The 19,439-nt window shown below is 39.2% G+C and overlaps 1 protein-coding gene across 2 annotated transcripts; it reads right to left on the reverse strand.

The window, feature by feature from the left end:
* Nucleotides 1-192: 192 nt before the first annotated feature.
* Nucleotides 193-19,262, reverse strand: nampt2 (nicotinamide phosphoribosyltransferase 2). Of its 2 annotated transcripts, XM_015011311.2 has the most exons (12): nucleotides 18,518-19,262; nucleotides 17,068-17,127; nucleotides 16,115-16,250; nucleotides 14,282-14,385; nucleotides 14,068-14,196; nucleotides 12,429-12,587; nucleotides 11,631-11,761; nucleotides 11,215-11,440; nucleotides 9,812-9,931; nucleotides 7,780-7,920; nucleotides 5,545-5,670; nucleotides 193-3,719 (listed from the first exon to the last, which is right to left on the reverse strand). In XM_015011311.2, exons 1-12 carry the CDS (start codon nucleotides 18,563-18,565, stop codon nucleotides 3,558-3,560), a joined length of 1,542 nt encoding a protein of 513 aa, XP_014866797.2. In that variant the 5' UTR covers nucleotides 18,566-19,262; the 3' UTR covers nucleotides 193-3,557. The 2 variants fall into 2 exon arrangements, with proteins under 2 accessions (XP_014866797.2, XP_014866798.2); XM_015011312.2 differs by lacking the exon at nucleotides 17,068-17,127 and having other exon boundaries at nucleotides 18,518-19,256.
* Nucleotides 19,263-19,439: the final 177 nt, after the last annotated feature.

Raw genomic sequence — 19,439 nt, forward strand, 5'->3', positions numbered from 1 at the left:
ATTATTAATATTGCTGCAGTGCTAAAGGACGACACGACACTCTTATAAAGTATGGCTACATGTTGTTTGATCCCATGTCTGAGCTCTCCTGTGGATAGGACTGCTTCTGGGATAAACCCGCTGTGATAACAGCTTCTACATCTGTAATCCTGCTGAGAGGCGGGATTCCTGCTGAGGCAGAGAAATGCACACTCAGGGTGGAAGGGATGGTTTATTCTCACAAAAGAAAAAAAAAATAGTAACCTTTGGACACAAAACATAAAATTACAGACATGTAATGAAAAAATATGAAGAGAAAAGCAAGTCTTCAGTGTATTGACATACTAACATGTTTATAGTCATTGTTGTTCCTGGGGTGTGGTGGATTGGTGACCTGTTCCACCCCGTCACCCTGCGAGGACTGGCGAGTTTAGATGAATGGATGGATGAATTTTGAGGAAGATGGAGGAAAAAAAAATCCTCCTACCTTACTTAAATCTTTCCAGAACTTTCTGTAATTAGGATTTATCTTAAAAATGAACATTCTTAAAGTTTTTTTTCCAAAACAATTTATTTAATAATATTTCCTTACAGAACAGCAGGTCAACAGTCATCAGTCTAAAACTTAAATGACTGTTGAAAAGATGGACAATAAAATGAAAAGCTATGAAAATCTAAAGTTCCTGTAAAGAAGGCAACTGAACCAAATCAGAGAGAGATTCAGGTGCCTAATATTTCTTTAATATTCAACTTCAAAAATCACACTTCTGGGGTGTGCTGTGATGGTGCAGGGGTTAAGCACAACCCACATATGGAGGCCTTAGTCCTCGACGCAGCTGTTGTAGGTTCGATTCCCTGCCTTGGCGACCTTTGCTGCACGTCTTCCCCCTTTTCTCATTACCCACCTTCCTGTCAATTAACTATCAAGTAAAGGCCACTAGAGTCAAAAAATAAATAAAAAAATCACACTTCTGCAATGTGAATACACCGAAGTCATATACCAATGCCTGTTCTTAAAACCTAGTGTATACATTTCATAATATGTGAAATGTTTTGAGATTTCTTTTCCTGTACCTGCCTTGCAGGATCACGGGGAGGTAGATGCCTGTCTCCAGGGGTTAAAGGTTGATAGTTGGACACCTTGGACTGCTCAGGAGTTCAGACCATAACATTTTCTTTAAGAGTTTTGAATTTCCTAAAACAGCTGACATGTTGATGCAGGGGTTTGAAAATCATTTATAAAAAATGTTTTCAGCTGTAAAAAAAAAATCTTTGGCAGCAGTTCCTAAAAGGCATTTTGGGTAAATAAGTCAAATAAGAACTTGCACAATTTGAGAAGGACAATTTGAGGAAATGCTAATACAGAAATTTTAATCATGAACCTACTTAAAAAAAAAAAACCTGAATAGCTGTGGACACAACAGATTTGTTCATTTGTCAATTTGTTCATTTGCCATTCATTAACCAAAAGTTAGCTTATGTTTAAGCTAGCTTAAACATAAGCTACATCAGTTAACGAAATCTGTTCAGTGTCTGTCAAATGCAAACTTACATTTCACTCAGTAATTAATGTTTAATATTAAATCAATCTTTTAAAGCAGTATGTAGCAAAACAAACTGGCTGTTTTTCTCAGATCAACACAGCCAACAGGAAGGGGTTAAACAAATAATAACAATAATAATAATAATAATAATAATAATAATGTTTCCAATCAGTTTCAAGTTAAAGATTAAATGCCCAAATAAAACACTAACCTCAAACAAAACATCACACACTGGTAATCAAAACTATTGCAGTTCTACTATACATTGAATCAGAATGTACAATCAGTGACAAACTGGCAACATTATAGGGTGTGAAAACATGAGGCCATATGTTGAACACAGGTTTGTGGTATAGATGTCAATCAGACATTTTTAATCAGAAAACCAGATGAGCGCTACACCTTTTCAAAGTACTTGGTAAATAAATATAATTTTATACAATTAAAAAGTACAGCCTGATATTGAGCTGTGCAGGTTTAATAAAAGCACTTGTATAATGTCCCAGCTTTTCATTAAAAACATGCTTTATTCTAACTGGATGTGACCTTTTAGTTTTCCTTCCACAACAGCAGCAATGCCCGAGTCCAGTCCCCAAAGCTAACATGCTAACATGTTAGCAATTTAAACCAGCAAGAGCAACTCAAAGGTAAATGTGAGTTAGCTGGTCTGCTGTGGTCATGATTAAACAGAAACAGTTGTAACCATGGTGACATAGGATCGTGGCTGAAAAATGGGAAATTTTGGCTAAAGACAATAAAATCTGCTAGGTCTATTATCTAAACAGCTCTAATTAAGCTCAATGTTAAGTATGTATTAAGAAGGCTGTGATAGAAGTATCTGTGTTATTCTTTTAACACAGATTTCAGTTTTTCCCTTGATAAGCTGCTGACTACACAGTACTTTTTGGTACAAAACGTAATAATTGCAATGGGTTTCTACGCAGCAAAGCGCTGTTCCTTTAAGAGCCAGCAGGGTGAAAGAGGCTGTGACTGAAGACAGCACTGCTGTCTGAAAACACCTGAAATGGATGAGGACTGAACTCCCATGAAAGCATTTAGTCAGTATTACTGAAATGACATTTACAAAACATAAAAAAAAAAAAAAAATCAAAAAAAAAAAATCATTCTTATGACAACTTAAGTTTTATGGAATAATACAAAATTGATACTTTGGGGTTATGGACAGAGCAACATTAAAAAGTACATGCCTGCCTAATGGTATGAACATAAACTGCCGTTATGATCTGTCTGTATTATTTTATAGTCATTTCCTGCACTTAGAAACTACTTAAAACTTCCTTACTTCACATGAACACTAAAATAAACAGACTGAAGTTCACGACGTGTGGAAGTTGGTAAAACGAGATGCATGTTGACGTTAAAAGCAGCTTTAAGAATCACATTTATATTCCAGAGTTGAATTGTGACAGGATTTGCTTTCAAAGATTGATGAAGATACGGAAATGTTATGACACGGTGCTGTAACACTGCTGGCCACTAGGAAAGGCCAGATATTTTCATTTTTTATGGCTCTTCATCATTCACAAAGTTCCAGCTCTATAAATGTCCACCAGAGAGTGACGGGACCGAACTTCACTGGAACATCGGCTGATGCACAACAATTGCAAATATTTCCTGTGTCGAGCTGATATATTGATCTACTTTTGTCGTAGAACTCAATAGGAGCACAAGACATTTTGGAAATGAGTAACTTAGCTTATATCTGAACCTGAGCTTTAGTTGGTCACATTTAGTGTCAAGACAACGCTGCGCTGTGTTCACTACTGCAGCATAATAAAACACCAGGTGATTGTGCAAGAGGTACGGGAGTGAGGGAAGCAGATGGACGTGAACACAGACATGTTGTGGCTCTCTGATATGAAGGTTGCAGTGGTGGGTTGTTGGTGGCTCTTGGCAGTGACTAATCCAGAGTTTCATCATGTAGTTGGTGCTTTAAAAAAAATTGCTAGTCTGTGTGCCGCCACTCCCCGCTGTGCCCAGAGTACCGTGAGTCCTATGAGTCGTCCGGGTGTTCTAATGGATGCTGCTGATGATGTGGTTGTGCAGCAGCTCCTGTTCGTGGTTGTACAGGTTTGGGTTTGGCTCGTCGTCCTGAAGCAGAGCATTTTTTCTGATCTCGTCCAGAGAGTAGTCCTGCAGCAGGCTGCCGTTCTCAAAAACAGTCACCAGGAGGTCCTGAAGAGCACAGAGCACGTTACCCACACTCACAAGAGCACCACGTTTCCAGTCTAACAGGAAAAGACGTGACCACACGCACGCACACACCAGCTCCAGAACTCAAAGATTCTGGATTCTAGAGAATGGATCTAGCTATGTGGTGTCAACATAACTCACATGAAGACACCTGACAATCACTCCAGTGGGATTGTCTGCAACTGACCAATCAGCGGTCACGCCCCTTACCTGGAGGAAGTGAACCTCTGACAGCATTGTTGGATTTTATCATTACAATGATAAAATCATGGTAACTGCAACGAAGTGTGAGAGGTTTGAAGTACAGTAATGTGAAAAAATTGGGTAAATGTTTTCAACTCAGAGCTTTTAGAGGGTGCAATGAAGTTTATTCCATTTCCAAAACCTAAATGGAGTCTCACAAAAAAAAAGTAAAAAAAAAAAAAAGTAAGAAATGCTAAATTGCAAAAGCAATTTAGCATTCCTTATTTGGAATCTTGGGCTTTAACATCAATTTCTCCTTGATGCTAAAATTTTTGCATGAAAAATTGATGCAAAAAGAATTTTGCAATTAAGATTTAACAGGAAGAATCCTGCCGCAGATCCAGGGGGTTTGTGAAGACAGAACCAACACAAAAAATTGCCAAAAATTAAACAAAATAAAAGTCCAGCCAGTCCAGGAGTGGTTTCAATTTTAAAGAAAAAGCTAAGAGTTGATTATAGATGTGTCTCAATCTATGAGAGAAACATAGCTAAACAGATTAGCGCTGAGCCAGCAGGAATGTCTAAGCAATTAAAATCTGGCAAACATAAGAGTTAGTTGCATGTGTAGCTGCTTAAATTGCAGGGTCTAGGAGAGAGAGACACACATCATCTGGGAGCAAAAGCTCAGTGGTCTGAGTAAGATCAGATCACTGATTTTTAAGAGTTCAGGTGATGTTTTTATTTCACCACATAAAGAAGCAGCATTGCTCTATAAAAAGAATATCTGGAGATCGTTCCTAATTGCTTAATTAACTTTATTAAATCAGGGTTGCATCTGACATCAAAGTCGGTTGCCATGGGTGATCTGAAAGTGTCACATCATGCATTTGTGATTAGCTTATCAACAGAACCTTTCAGATTGTGAAATCAAATTACATGCAGGAATTCCTGCAAATCCAAGTGCTTGATGCAATCAACCGGGCTTCCTTAGAAAAACAACTTTTTGACCTGAATTACTGTAACTAACATTGCGTTAACTTGTACAGTAAAGCTCAATGGTATTTTTAACAGTGGGTTTAAAGTTACCTTTTAATATTACCAGCATTTTTTCTTCTGATTGGCGGTAACAATAATATTGTGGAGTGGTCCAGAATCTATGGATGGAGCTAAATTGATGGGACATGGCAAGCAGGTACGAATCTCATCACCAAACCATCAAAGCACCAGGGAAAATATACAAAACAATCTTAACAATAAAAAAAATAATAATAATGGCTGAATGCCAATGAAGATGTTTCCCACTCACTAAGAAAGGGTTAAATTATTATTTTTTTACACATGCCATTAATTTGAAGTTGTTCAATATTTAAGGGTATGAATTGGACCCGTTTGTATTTTCACATGTCTTGAGATTACTTTTTTTTTTAACGTCAACAACTATTCTATCTTATTTGTCCAAGTTATGAATGAGGTAAACAAAATATTTTAGCAAAACAATCATTTAAATTGTTAGCAATTTAAAAAACAAACAAAAGAAAAGAACAGGAAGTTAGATTGTAATTGCTATTTTAAGTTTAGTTAAGTGACTTAATACATGATTAGAAAAACAAAAGTTGTGAAAGACCTCCTCGGGTTTGCCTGCTCCTCTCTCTATTGTCTCGAGGAAGCCGTCCGAGTTTCTCCTCAGCGATAACCGGCCCCGCTTTGACCCCTTGGACGGGTCGGTCACTGGCTGCTTGCACACATCCATCTGGAACACACACAAGATCATAGAGCAGGATGTCAGCCTGCAGCGGGACAGAGAGAAACTGAGACTTGTTTACTGCGCCACATTATTACATTATTTAAAAAAAATAAAGAGCTACCTCTGCATTTTGTAATAATCAGAGCAAAATGTAACGGCGTAATTACGTATGCGGCAGAAAGCATTGAAGAATACGTTTAAGGATTTTATTACATTCTGTGTTGATTGCTATAAAATGTTGCCTTGCTGATGTTTTACTACATTCTGAAGCGCAGTTTTACTACCTTATTACATATTGTGGCATTATGACACAATGTGGCGTTACATACCATCATACGCCAGCTACAACAAACCCATGCTCATCTGTGCTGCCTGCTTTGTCCAGCCTGACTTAAATGAGTCAGGCTGCATTTAACACAATTCACCCTGACTCCTGTCAGAGGCTCCAGAGCAGTGGACAACCTGACAAACAGACCTGAAGAGTCGTGTTTCTGACCATGGGGGTCAGCAGTACCAAAGCGGGCTGTACTCTTAGCTTTCCTTTTCACTCAGTGCCCTTCAGACCTCCAGCATAAGTCAGAGTCCGATCGCGTCTGCAGAAATACTCAGATGACTCTGCAGCTGTCGGGTTCATCAGAGCTGGACAAGAAGGAAAAGGTTAACCATGGTTTCCGTCATGGGAAAGGAAGTGGAGGAGGAGTAGAAATACTTGGTTGTTGGACTAGAAAGCAGTCAGGGCTAGAGGCGCAGCAGTGAAGCTACATATGAGACAGAGCAGACTGTACTTCATGGAAGCCCAAGTCCTTGAGTGTTTCCAGTAAGACACTGCATATCTTCTATAAGTCTGTTGGAGAGAGAGCAAACTCTTCTGTCACCTGCTACTGGAGTAGCAGTATGAGAGCCAGCAACACAGAAAAGCTAAACAAGCTGATATAAAAGCCCGGCTCTGTTCTGAAGACTGCTCTGGACCCCCTTCAGGTAATCATGCTGATGACAAAAAATTGCTTCATAAAATGAACATCATAATTGACAGTCCTGAGGGTTCATGAGACTTTTTCAGATCCGCTGTAATAAAGTCGGTCCTTCAAAAAACAAAATGGTTAAAAAAAAGCAGCAATGAGGACATGAATAGAGAGAAGCTTTTGCAGTGGGATTGAGAGCAATACACCCAGCAGTCCAAGTGTGTTTTCACACCAGATAGTTCGGTAGACTCGGTTTGATTGGATCAAGATCGCAACATTTGTTACATTTTGAGCTGCTGCGGTTCTCTGTGTCCAATGATCCAGATCCATTAAAAAATGTATTCCCTCCCTTTGCCTGTGGGGGCAAACTACTCAAGAAAACAACACTAAAACCTCTGAAGGAGACACTGAGCACAACTTCCTTCTTCACAAAATGTAAACAAAAATGGAGAGGCATCAGATTTTAGTGGTTGGAGAATTCCTCTTCTGTCTTTAATAAAAGACCAAGAGCCACTTCTTCCACTAGTGCTAGATTCACATGTTTGTTTTAGTTGTATTTACCCATAATGCCCTGCACTGTAATCCACTTCCTGCTTTTGAAGCGGTCTCCAGTTCAAATGTACATTGGTGTTCACATGTGCATTCAAACCGCACCAGAGTTCACTTGACCTAGGTCAACCGAACACAGATCGGTTGACCTGGGTTTGTAGGAGGACCAGAGTTTACTTTTTTTGGTTCGGGTCAAAGTTTGGTTAGGCATTCACATCTCTCCAAACAAACTGGACTTTCTAGGCAAATGAACTAAAGAATAATTAAGGAATACTAAACATGGCTGGTGTGAATGCACCCAAAGAATCTCCAAGTAGACAGTCTGCACTTTTTACATTTTGATTATATTTAACAATCTGATACCTGTACACACTTGAGATACAAAAACTCATAAAAAGAACTGTTTCAATGGGACACAATACAATTGATCCAAAGAGACTATTTTGCAGTTGCAGCTATTTTAATGGCTGTGTTTAAAACTTTTTCCTAGCATGATGTTTTACATGGCAATGGTATTACAGGTGGCAGGAGAAAATCAAAAAATTGTAATGCGTGCTCTGAAATCTAGAATGGTTGAGTGTCTGGCCTAAGCTGTAGCACTTACCCCTTTGCCATTGGTCTCTACATAGCTGCACTTGAATGCACAGCTAAGTGTATCTCTGTTCAGCTTCTGAAGCAAGGAGCTGCCACAGCCAAAAAGCACATTCTCAGCACTCCACCCTTCATCACTCAGCTTAGCAAGAATCTAGAGAAATCAGAAGCAGAATAAAAAATAAGGTCAAAACCAAAATTACAGACAATAATTTTGTCTGAAGCTAAAGGCACGTTTCTGATGCTAAGCTTGTCATTGTTCACAACTACTTCAACCAGAGAAATTGAGCTCAATGGGAGAAATCCCAAATGGAGATGTGAAGGGAGATGGGAATTGAATGGAATTTCACAGGAAGGTGATGACCAGGCTATGGATGACGGGGTACACAGAAGGACTAGGGTCACTGGAGAAAAAAAGTTAACTTTATTCTTATAATTCTGAGATTAAAGTTTATTTCACTGGTCCCCAAAGTCGGTCCTCGAGGGCCGGCATCCTGCATGTTTTAGTTCTCTCCCTGGTTTAGCACACCTGGATCAAATGATGGCTCATTAGAGGCCTAAGAGGAACATTGACATGCTGAAAAGGTTGTTACTACCACCAGGGAGTGGTAAAACATGCAGGATGCCGGCCCTCGAGGACTGACTTTGGGGACCACTGGTTTACATAGTGCCAATTCACATCAAATATCATCTCAGTGCACACGGATGCGCCCAAAAGACCCCTTAACCTCACCTTGAAGTACCGTATTTTCCGCACTATAAGACGCACCTAAAAACCTTCAATTTCCTCAAAAGCCGACAGTGCGCCTTATAATCCGGTGCGCCTTATATATGGACCAATATTGAGCCACAACAGGTCCAGCAACGGACCTTACCACAGGGGCCGCGTTTCATTGGCTAATGCCCATTTTAGGTCACAGTGCAGCTACCACGTGCGTGACCGTCTCACAAACACAAGCTACAGTAGTAAACATATGCTAATGTACATTGTGGACCATCAAAACCATGAATGCCGACTTACCCAGCCTTGCAAGAACAATAGGCATCAGTGATCTTGTCCACAGCTATATTTATGCTGAGGGTGTGAGGATCTGCCGTTTTCCTCATCTATCGGTAGCTTTTAGCTGTGACGCGCACAATGTTGGAGGCATCCAGTGGCTCAAACACCTTGATGTCGTCCAAAAAAGATGACATGAACTTGTTGGTTCCCCTGTCCATTGTCGTGGCTGATATGTTGTGAAAATCCGGCAGAAATGCTACGCTAATTAACTCAGATCGAAATGAAAGACGTCATGTTTACACAGACATGCAGTAGGCTGCTTACGTAGTTGGTCCACTACGGTAAGCAGCCGCCAACTTCTTTTTCCCCCGTAGAAGAAGTAGTGCGCGGTGCATGCTGGGATAGTTGTCAGAACACTGGTTTGTTAATAAAGTTTGATAATACATTTAAAGGGGGGGAGGGGCAGGGGAAGAGAGACAGAGACTGCAGCGGCAGCGTGTCGGTTGGTCTGTGTTACCCAGAAAGCAGTTGGGCATAATATCGCAACACCAACACCGTGAGTGAAACAACGGCTGGGCCAGCCTACTATATAAAGTACTCGGGGACCATTTCTTTATTAATGTGGATGTGTAATAATAGAGTATGAAGCGTCTATTCTATGCGCCTTATAATGCGGTGCGCCTAATGTATGAAAAAAGTCCTAAAATAGGCCATTCATTGAAGGTGCGCCTTATAATCCGGTGCGCCTTATAGTGCGGAAAATACGGTAGTTTGTGTTTTGAAGCTTGTGTTTTATCACAATAAAAAAAGTATTTACAGGCGTTGCCAACAGTGGAAATGTTGTCTTACTTTAACAAACTTATTTCTTTAAAAGGACAATCAGAGTACTTTTCACAACAAGCAGCTTCCAACTGCGCCTTCCATTTCAGTTTTAGCGATTCCTCACATCTTTGTTGTCAATTTGAGGCTAGGATACCTTGAAACGGCACAGTTCTTCAGTTATGCAGGTATTATGTAACCTTTCCAATCTTCAGATTTTTCTTACCTGATCTACTGAGCTGAGGTCAATGCCATCCCCTTGGATGATCCGCAGGTAAGATGGAAGAACCTTATATCCCATTGAGTTCAGACTGTAGCCAAAACACTCTCCTAAAATCTTGATGACCTAAAGGTGAAATCATTGTTAGGGCACTTTTAGAGGGAAATGTGGCATATAATCTCAATTCAACTAGAGCAGATTTAAATAAGCCATCGTCTAGTGATCGGCATGCTTTGGTGATGTAGATAGTCTGAATCTACTGTAACATGACTTTCAGACACTAAACTTTAGATTCTGTCATTTTTATAGAAAACTACTGTGCAACAATTCCTCCAAAAAATATTTCTGCAGTCCCATATCAAGTAATCAGCAACTGATCCAGTTAAAGGTCAACAGCTAAAGTTAAAAACAGGTATTCATATAACACAAATGTTTGTTCCCCCCCCCCCCCCACTGTCTGACATAGAAGCAGACTAAACCTTTACAGTTTTAGGTGAGGCAGGATTAAAGAAAAAAATTGTATTCACTAAAATGCAAAAATGTATTTTTATTCAAATTCAGAAGTTCACATACATTCAACACTTAGTATAAATGCATTTAAACTGTGTTTTTTAAATATTATGGTCATACTCCAACAAGTGTCTCATAACATCTTGCTGAAATTGAGGCCCATTTCTGGTTTGTAGGCAGCTTTGCTCTAAAACACACTTTCAGTTCTAAACAAGATTTCTGTGGGACTGAGATAGGGCTTTGTAATGGCTTCTCTAAAACATAGTTCTCCTGGAGCCACTCAGACTAATTTGGTGCTCATTTGGAGGAATTCTTTGCCCAGGCTTCAGACAGATTATGTGTCTTTTGAAACATTTTATACAAATATCTAATTTCAGATTTCTTGGTGGCATTTTGATTGATAACGAAAACAAATACAAGTCATATGCTGAACTGAGATGCCATATTACAGTCAAGATGCAGTTCGGCGCTTTCCCTAAACACTATCTGGCTTCAGCAGCTGGAGATTGAACTCTGTACTGTGCTGAGCTACTGCAGTCCCAAAGGGATTAGGATCAGGAATGATGGTGCAATCAACACTGCTGCATATTGGTTAATACTCAAGCAGCGAGGCAATCTTACAGTTTTACTGTAGCTGAAGGTTTTTGCATGCATCAACAAATTATGTGAAGCCAAATATGTGCTGACAGGTACCAAGAAGGCTCAGCAGGGCCATCTAGAAGTCCAGACCCAATGAAAACGGATGGTATGTAATTAAGTCAAAGAATAACAGAGGAAGGTTGGACGCCCACTTGAGCCCCCAAAATACAATCAAGACAAAAATGGGTTTTTTTATTATTTAAAATTAAAATGAAGTCACACTTGATCTCTCTCTTTTTTTTTTTTTTTTTTTTTTTTACCTCAATTAGAGTCTCTGCTGGGTCTCCAGAATCGGGCCTGATCACCAGACACGAGTCCTCACTGCGCTCCATCACCCGTTCCTTCAGCTTATCTCCCCAGATGTGTTTGCAGGCATTGAAGATGTCATAGCTGTCACTGACCACCGACACTGGTCCCGACAGAAACTGGTCCAGGATCCTCTCAAAGGCCTCCTTCTCCTTGTTCTTCCCCCAGGATATGATCGTACTACACAGAACACAAAAAGGATGGAGGTGATGAACTACGTCATGGGGGGGCAGAAACAGAAGTGACGTTTGCGCCTGAAAGGGAAACTGTGTTAAAGCATTAACAAACTGATTGGAAACCAGCATTGAGGACCTTCTCTCTTATTGATGCACGCCATTTCTGAACTGCTTATTCCACTTGTTTAGATCACCTGTGTTCAGCCGCTGGAATGGAGAAGCCAGCCATCGGACAACCATAATACCGCTGAGCCATCAATACTCCGGCTATCGTGTCTGTACCGCAGAAATTAACCAGGTGAGCGGCTCCACCCAATGCTGCAGACTACAAATTAAAAATACAATTAAAAATATGAAACAGAAAAACATTATCTACAAGTTTATTTAGAAAGTTTATCTGCAAACAAACTTCAGCCATCGCCATAGACACTTCAGTAAGATTACTATGAACGACAGGTGGATATATGCATGTTTTAATACCGTTATACACACACTTTCAAAAGGTTTTATTTTGCTACTTATAGCTAGGTGTGAAAATAATAGCGTTTAAATGAAAAAGTGGGAAAAGTTTAAAATCCTTAACATTTCGTTTCCACATTATACACGTTTCCCCCTCTCTGATCAGATTATTGCCTGGGACTCCAAAAATATTCACAAAGGTTTTAATGCAAAAACAATGACAAAGAAGCAAAGTTTGTCGTGTTCACAAATAATCCTGGCAAAATGATCACAAATAGTGACTTCTTTTCAGTTTTACATACAAATTTTGTCCAGGTTTAGAAACATTTTCTATTAATGATGTTTGTCAAACTCTATTTTAACTTAAGTAATAATAATAATAATTTTGATATCCTGTATTATTATTACTCGTGTGTCATACTTTCTAAATAAAGATTTCTTGAAGAATAAAACAACAACAAAAAAATAAATAAAATAATGTAGCACCAACATATGAGACACATAGTGAAGAGAGGCAGTGAGAGCCTCCTGACCTCCTGGGATGAGACTCCTCGGTAGCCGAAGTCATGCAGCTTCAGCTCCAGGCCCTCCAGACTCCCTGAAGTAGCTTTCAGGTGTTTGGCCAGAATCTTCTTAAACTCTCTGGATATGGTAGCTACTGTGATGGGATACCACATCTGCACCAGCATGGTCTATGGCCAAAAAGAAGCAGATAAAAAAAAACAAAAGCAACAAGGATGAAGGAGAGCCCCAAAAGCTTTTAAATGAGCAATCAGCCTTTAACTCTGGATGCAAATGGCTCTGTAGCAAGAGAAACACTTAGACATGACCATAAGTTGAAGCGGTGATGTTCAAGACATCAAGTCCAAATGCACGTCGAACACTGTTATGAATAAATTAGGGCGGACATTTAAAACGATTCCTAAAGGTAAGGTCTGCTAGTTGTTCTCAGAGTTTAACCTGATTACCTCTTCTTGATTTGAAGTACTGCTGTAGCCTGGCCATGGCCTTCCTGTCGGATTCTGCTAAAATAAGATCTCGCTTCAGCACAGTCTGGGCTTTCTCCCCTTCACCCTGATTCCTTCCAGCAGATTTTCTACCAGGCCAATCGGCAACATCTATGATGTTGATTTTCTGCTGCTTTAGAATTGTAGTCTGTCTGTAGCGAAGGAAGTGAAGGAAGCCGTTCAGTCAATGTTGGTCACACTACTAAATATTGAATTAACATGAACGGCGGCCTCCTGCGGCTCAGCTCTTCTCTGTTCGCAGTGGAGGACGGCTGTTTACAGTGCAGGCAATTTCCCGTAAGAACCATAGCAGAGAACTGGTGCATTAAGTATGTCACAGGCAAACGTTAGCAACTGAGTAATAACCTCAACACGATCCATGTCTCCAGGAAGAAAACATTTCTTGATAGAGAGCCTAGACCCTCTGTATGAAGCAAAGTGTTGTACGAGGGGCTGGCTTTTACTGGCCACAGTTCCACCATTAGCTGACATTATAATAAAATCAATTCCCAGTTCTGGGTGTTACGGCGAGATTGCATCAATAGGTGTTTCAAAATTTTGAATGTGACTATTCTAAATAACAAAAAACATTTTTTAGAACAAAAACTCTGTGTTTTTGTGTGGAAGCCTGAAATTATTTCCTTGTTATTCTTAATCCTACAATCTGAATTATAATGAAATCAGATGCCAAATATCCCAGTATAAGTCACAACTGAGTAAAAGCACAATTCAAATTCAAATGTTGGAACTCCTATTGACACTGATGGCTGTGGGCAGGAAGGATCTCCTGTAGCAGTTTGTATAACGGTGAATGTCAGGAAGCCTCCGACTGAAGACTCTGTTTTTCTATGACAGTCATGAAGAGCATAATAAGGGTTATCCAAAATTTTCATGATTTTATGGAAAATCCTTCTTTACATCATCATCTCCAACAGAACCAACCTTCCTTATCTAGAATCATTCACTCAGAGACTTTTATACCAAAGAGCGCCTCTCAGAGTCAGAATCAAGGTACTGCTTTTTGTTCGTCTTTCCGGGGGCCTCTCTGGACACCCAGGGGTCTTTAAAGTTTCAATCTGTGAGAGCAGGTTTTGCTACTCTGCATTATTAATATGACAATATTTCAACAACAACAAACACTTCAAGTTACTTTTTTCAAATTTACCTCAATGTAGTTGGTGAGCCAGTAGAAATCCTGATCTGTATTTTCCACAGTAAATAAAACGTTGCCTCTTGGTATGATCTTCCCCTCTGGAACTGCTTTGATGCGAATAGGAAGACGACCATTGTGTTTCTGACACAGAAAAAAAAAAATTCTTTTTACATCTTTCACATTAAGTGATTGAAACACAGGCGTAGGTGAACCTGTCTCTGAATACCTCAAGGACTTTTCTCCAGCCCTCTTCATCAAACACAGCCTGTTTGAAATGCATCTGGTAGAATAGCTTGGCCTCCTGAATCTTGTCCTCGGTCACAACTGGGCCTGTAAACAACACCGAATGTTAGCAAAGCTACCAAACCCCTATGAGCAGATCAAAGTTGATGTGAATGAAGCCGGAAAAAATACAAAACCGTGGCAGGCATTTCTACGCTATTAACGGTTTCTATGGGCAATAAAAAAACAATTTCTCATGGGAGAACAGCTTGGAGTGATAGTTTGCTGTTTTAGTCTCATTTCTATTCTATTGTCTTTATCAAGATTTTCTGGTGAAAGGAGGACACATAACATTTACTGTCGGAAAGATGTGAGTGTTCATATTTTAATTTTTTTTCTCAGAATTCATGAGTTGAGGCAAAATTACAAATTTTACTGGATAATAAATTGTCCCAGACATTATCGTGATAAACAATAATGTTGTTTTGAGACCATTTTTAAGTAATCTGATGGCACAGGAATGCAAGAACATTTTACAAACTGGACATTTTCCAGTTTGTAAAATGTCAAACTGGAAGACATTTTACATATCCAAAATAAATGAAAAAAGAAACAACAAATAAATGATTTATGAAGTCTCTGGAAGCAAAACTGTCCTTCAATTGTTTTCTAACAATTAAAAAAAAACTATAACACTCCTGGATTATTAAAAGTGCATGTTAAGAAATGAAGCACAGTAGCTCTTTATGTGTGTGTGGGTGGGTGGGTGAGGGTAGGTGGTGTGTGTGTGTGTGTGTGTGTGAAGGGGTGGGGGTGGTAATACTCCTATTGGATAAGTCTCTAAGGCTTTAAGACATCCTGCAAACGTTTGGAACGTTCTCCGATTTTGAAGGGATTTAATTTTGTTCACAGGGTCGACAGCAAACGACTGCAGAGCCCAGTATTTTCACCACAAAGGCAAAAAGGCATTGACCAAATTATTTAAAAATTTGGATTTGCCATAAACTTCTAATCAGTTATAAAATGCAACCTTTGATTATAGTTTTAAAACTGGAAATCATGACTTTTTATTTTCTTGCACAGGAAGTTGTTTTTTCTTTATTGGTGCTTTTTTGTGTCTATGTTCATGACATCTTAATCAGTTCTGGTATTTCAATGCTCTTTAAATAACCTTTTTTTTTTTTTTTTTTACTCCAAATGTGTGGATACACAAGTATTTTTCCTAAGCATTGGATGTTTTAAAATGCCATTTTTCTTGATTTTAATGTTTTTTATTATTATTGAGAATCTCTTATTCTAAAGCCCACTACATTAAATTAAAGCTCTGTACAATTAACATTTTTCTAATGAAAGTTTTACTGATGTCATTTATGCACATGTGGATAGAGAAAGAAAGTGTGATTCTTCTTTTATCCCATTTGTCTTGGAAGTCTAATACTTTAAAATTAATTAGTTCTTTGCCAAGTGTTATTTTTAAATAAATTATCTAATTTGCTAAGTGTGCAATATTTCCACTAGGAAATGGGGGGGAAAACAGGAGAACTTTACAGTTCAGTGAACATTGCTGCCATATTAGCATCATTTTGACATCCGGCAAATGTTGCCTACAAACTTTTACGGAACATTTTATGTGTGTCTGAATATTCAGTGCTGGATTGGTACTTTTCTAAAATGTTATTTGTAGTTAAACCCTTTGAATATACAAGTAAGTTGTCGGAAGATTACGCTGTCTCCTCAAAGCAATGAAGATGGATAAGCATAAAGTCAAGTCCTTGAAAATCACCATGTTCATGTCTCAACAGTTGTTCACAGTTGCTTTCTTAATGGGAGAACATACCTGTGAGGTACTTCTTAAGCAAATACTGCAGACCAAAGAACACCACCTCATTGAACTGAGAGCCTTTCTTCTGCCTGCATTCAAAGTAGGAGTAAATTTTGCTGACGTTTGGAGGATACTGTTTGTAGTGTGTGATCTGAAAAAGGAAAAATGCAAAGAGTCAATTTAGGTGCTTCACTCACTGCAGTCGTTTTCCAGAACAGTAGGGGTCACCAGTGAGGAAAAACAAAGTGCTCCATAGTGTGACACTGCACAGGTGCAACCAAGGGAATCAGTAGCTGGCACTTCAGAGGTTTTTATCTGCACTCTAGAGCAAATAATGGTGAGAACGAATCTGTAATTAATCCTTTATGGATGAAATTTCCAGGTGGCTGACAACATTTTCTGGGTTTGTGGCCCCCTGTCCAGTGGCGGAAGTGTGCTTACGTGCGTGTGCAAAACAAATATTTAGTTTTGTTTATAAGTTCAAGGGACAGTCCACATTTAAAAGTAAACTTAAATGACCCTTTTTGAGTGGTTTGGTGTTTCATTGGCAGGGCACGGGGGGAAGGGTTGTGGCTGTGGGCCCCTCGGTCTGATATGATTTGGGAGAACTGTGTTGTGGCAGCTTTAAGGTTCCGCTAAAAACAAACCAAACACAAATCCCCCGTTTTAGTTTCATATCGTTCCGTCCACTGAGAGTGAGGGTCAGACGTTTCTCAACCCTGATTCTCAAGGCGCACTGACCTGCATTAGGCAATCTGAAGTTAAGAGCCTTACCCAGGGGCACCTTGATATGTACGGGAGGAAGATGGAGCCAAACCCACCGCTTTCAGGGTGCGAGATTATAATACCAAGTTGTTTTCTAGCATACCGTGTTATGTCAACAAAAAATACCCTGTTTTATCTGGATGACCCGATGTGACCTTTGGGTAGAAGAAAGGGATTGTAGCAAATAGCTTCGTTATTCTCACCACCAAGAGCTGATCATCCATATTGCAGCTTTTTCCGGCTGTCTCGAGGCAATGAGATCTCTTGGAGAAAGAGAATAATTTGAATCTGCTTATAAACAAAGTCACAGTATTCCAGAAGGCATATGGTCCTCACTAGCAGCTTCACTTGGAAAATAGCATAATAATAAAAAATTTTAAAAATCACAACATCCGCAAGTAAATAGACTATTACATTCTTTTTCATCAGAGTCAATATTCTTTAGTATGTGGTTGTTGTTATATTTTCCTCACAAAACATAAGTAAAAAAAAACAGTAATTGTTGTTGAGTAAAAGAAAAAAACAATCTCTAAACAGGAAATGAACTTGTATACCAGTTTTCACTTCCTGTAAACAACTGAAAGGAGCAAATAATGAAGAAATTTGGTTTCCTACAACCCAATGTCCAAGGATGGAATCCACAGCTCAAGAGGAAATTGTGTATAAAACAGGAAAGGTCAAGTTGCCAGCTTGGCAGTATTTCAGATGTTTAAAACACAAAATTTAGCAATAATTATCTATATCGCTTGATATGAAACACATATACTGCGACATGTTTTTCAGTCAAGTTGTCCAGCTCTGTATATGTTTTACTTAAATAGCAAAATACCAGATATTATCCACTTTACTAGTGACTGTTGTATTTTTTTTGACTGTGTTCACCTCTGTTTGTGTTGCTTCTGTGTGTGTTGAGAACAAATTATCCTTCATAGCAGCCTCAGTAAGTTGCTTAGGCTCCCCTGAGCACTGCAGAATTCTTTAAAATTCATTTGCGCGCACAATCTTGGCCAACAAAGCTCATTCCCACAAAACTCTTCTGAAAATCTTGCCAACATACAAAAAACAGTGTCAAACAAAAACATGTCACGTTTAACGTTTTAGTATTTAATCTGATTTAGTTTATCAAACGACAAAATGTCAAAGTTGCGTCTTAGCAGAAGTAGTTTATGGTACTATGTACATATTCAACGTCTGACCAACACTCATATTTATAACCCAGGCTCTTCTGAATATTGTCACAGAATTTATGAAAATGTCAATTTAAGCTTAGTCCATTTTATCACGTTGTTGACAAATCACATTTGCGATTCAGTGAAATACAGACTTAGAGCAAAATGAGAGTTTAGTTTTAACCTTTAAAGGCTCAATGTCTGATTATGTGCCCAACACGCTGATTTCTATCCGGGCTCTGCCCCAGGTGATCAGTTTCAATTTCCATTTCCAGCACCCACGGCACACAGCAGGCTTAACTTTCGATTCTTGCTATCACCGTCATCTGCTACACGCTGTTTCTGTCACAACTGAGGTGAGTGAACAGCACCGCTGAGCTGGGGCACAGCATAACCAGCCGCACTCAGAATAAATGATTATAACCAACCGGAAACATTTACGAAGAACAGAACCCCCGGGGGAGCACCAAACAGATCCGCTCACCTTGTACGAATCCGTAGCGAGCAAGAAATTAAAGTCCTGCGCTGCCATTGTTGCCGTTTGTGAATGAATTAGTAGAAACGCCCTCCAGTCTCCGTCCTCACCACGCAAACCAAAACCATACAGCGAAAATGAAAACAGGCGAGGGCAGACAGAAGCCGCTTAAAACCTAAATTTTAGTTTCGTCAGCGAGGCCAGGAGGCTGCACGAGCTCAAAACAACAGTAAGTGGGCAACAGCAGTGGCTTCTCTCGCTGGAAAGGGGCGGGTCAGGCTACGCGCACGTCCACTCCTCTCCTCTTTGACCTGGTGCGTCATGCTGCCTTCAAATTCAATAGGACATTACCAATACATTTCTTAAAACTTCTCTCTTTCCTAGCTCAGTTGGGAATCTGTATTTTTGATACAAATGGAACCCCATAGGCAAGTTGCTCGTTGGACCTTCCACCATTAAAATGATAAAGAATTAACTATTGTTTTTAAATTTAGATTTGATAACAAAAGCGTGTTTTTAGTATTAGTCATGGAATAATTACATTGAATTTACACAACAGAAGGTAATTATTAGGTTTTTTTTTTGGTTTTTTTTACTTCAAGAATGTTTTACATAATTTAAGAACATGTTTTAGATTTTAAAATAGTCTATAGATTTGAATCCAATTCTTGATTGGATTCAATATCATCATCCTACAGAAGATTTTTTTTGTTGTTGTTGTTGCAAAGTTTCATGTTTTTCTTTATTTCAAAACCTAAAAATAGAAAGAAGAAATTGTCACAAATGAAAACAAAATTCATAGAGAAGATATTCATCTTTTTCCCAAAGCTCATTTAACATTTGTGACAATTTCATTGGACTGAGAGTGAAAATGGCTCTTTGGGCTGTGAAGGTTGCAGATCCAGGTCCTGGTTATTTGCTGTGGGACCTT

This window comes from Poecilia mexicana, unplaced genomic scaffold (assembly GCF_051168715.1).
Source record: "Poecilia mexicana isolate PSO_F unplaced genomic scaffold, ASM5116871v1 scaffold_5, whole genome shotgun sequence".
NCBI classification, from domain to species: Eukaryota; Metazoa; Chordata; class Actinopteri; order Cyprinodontiformes; family Poeciliidae; genus Poecilia; species Poecilia mexicana.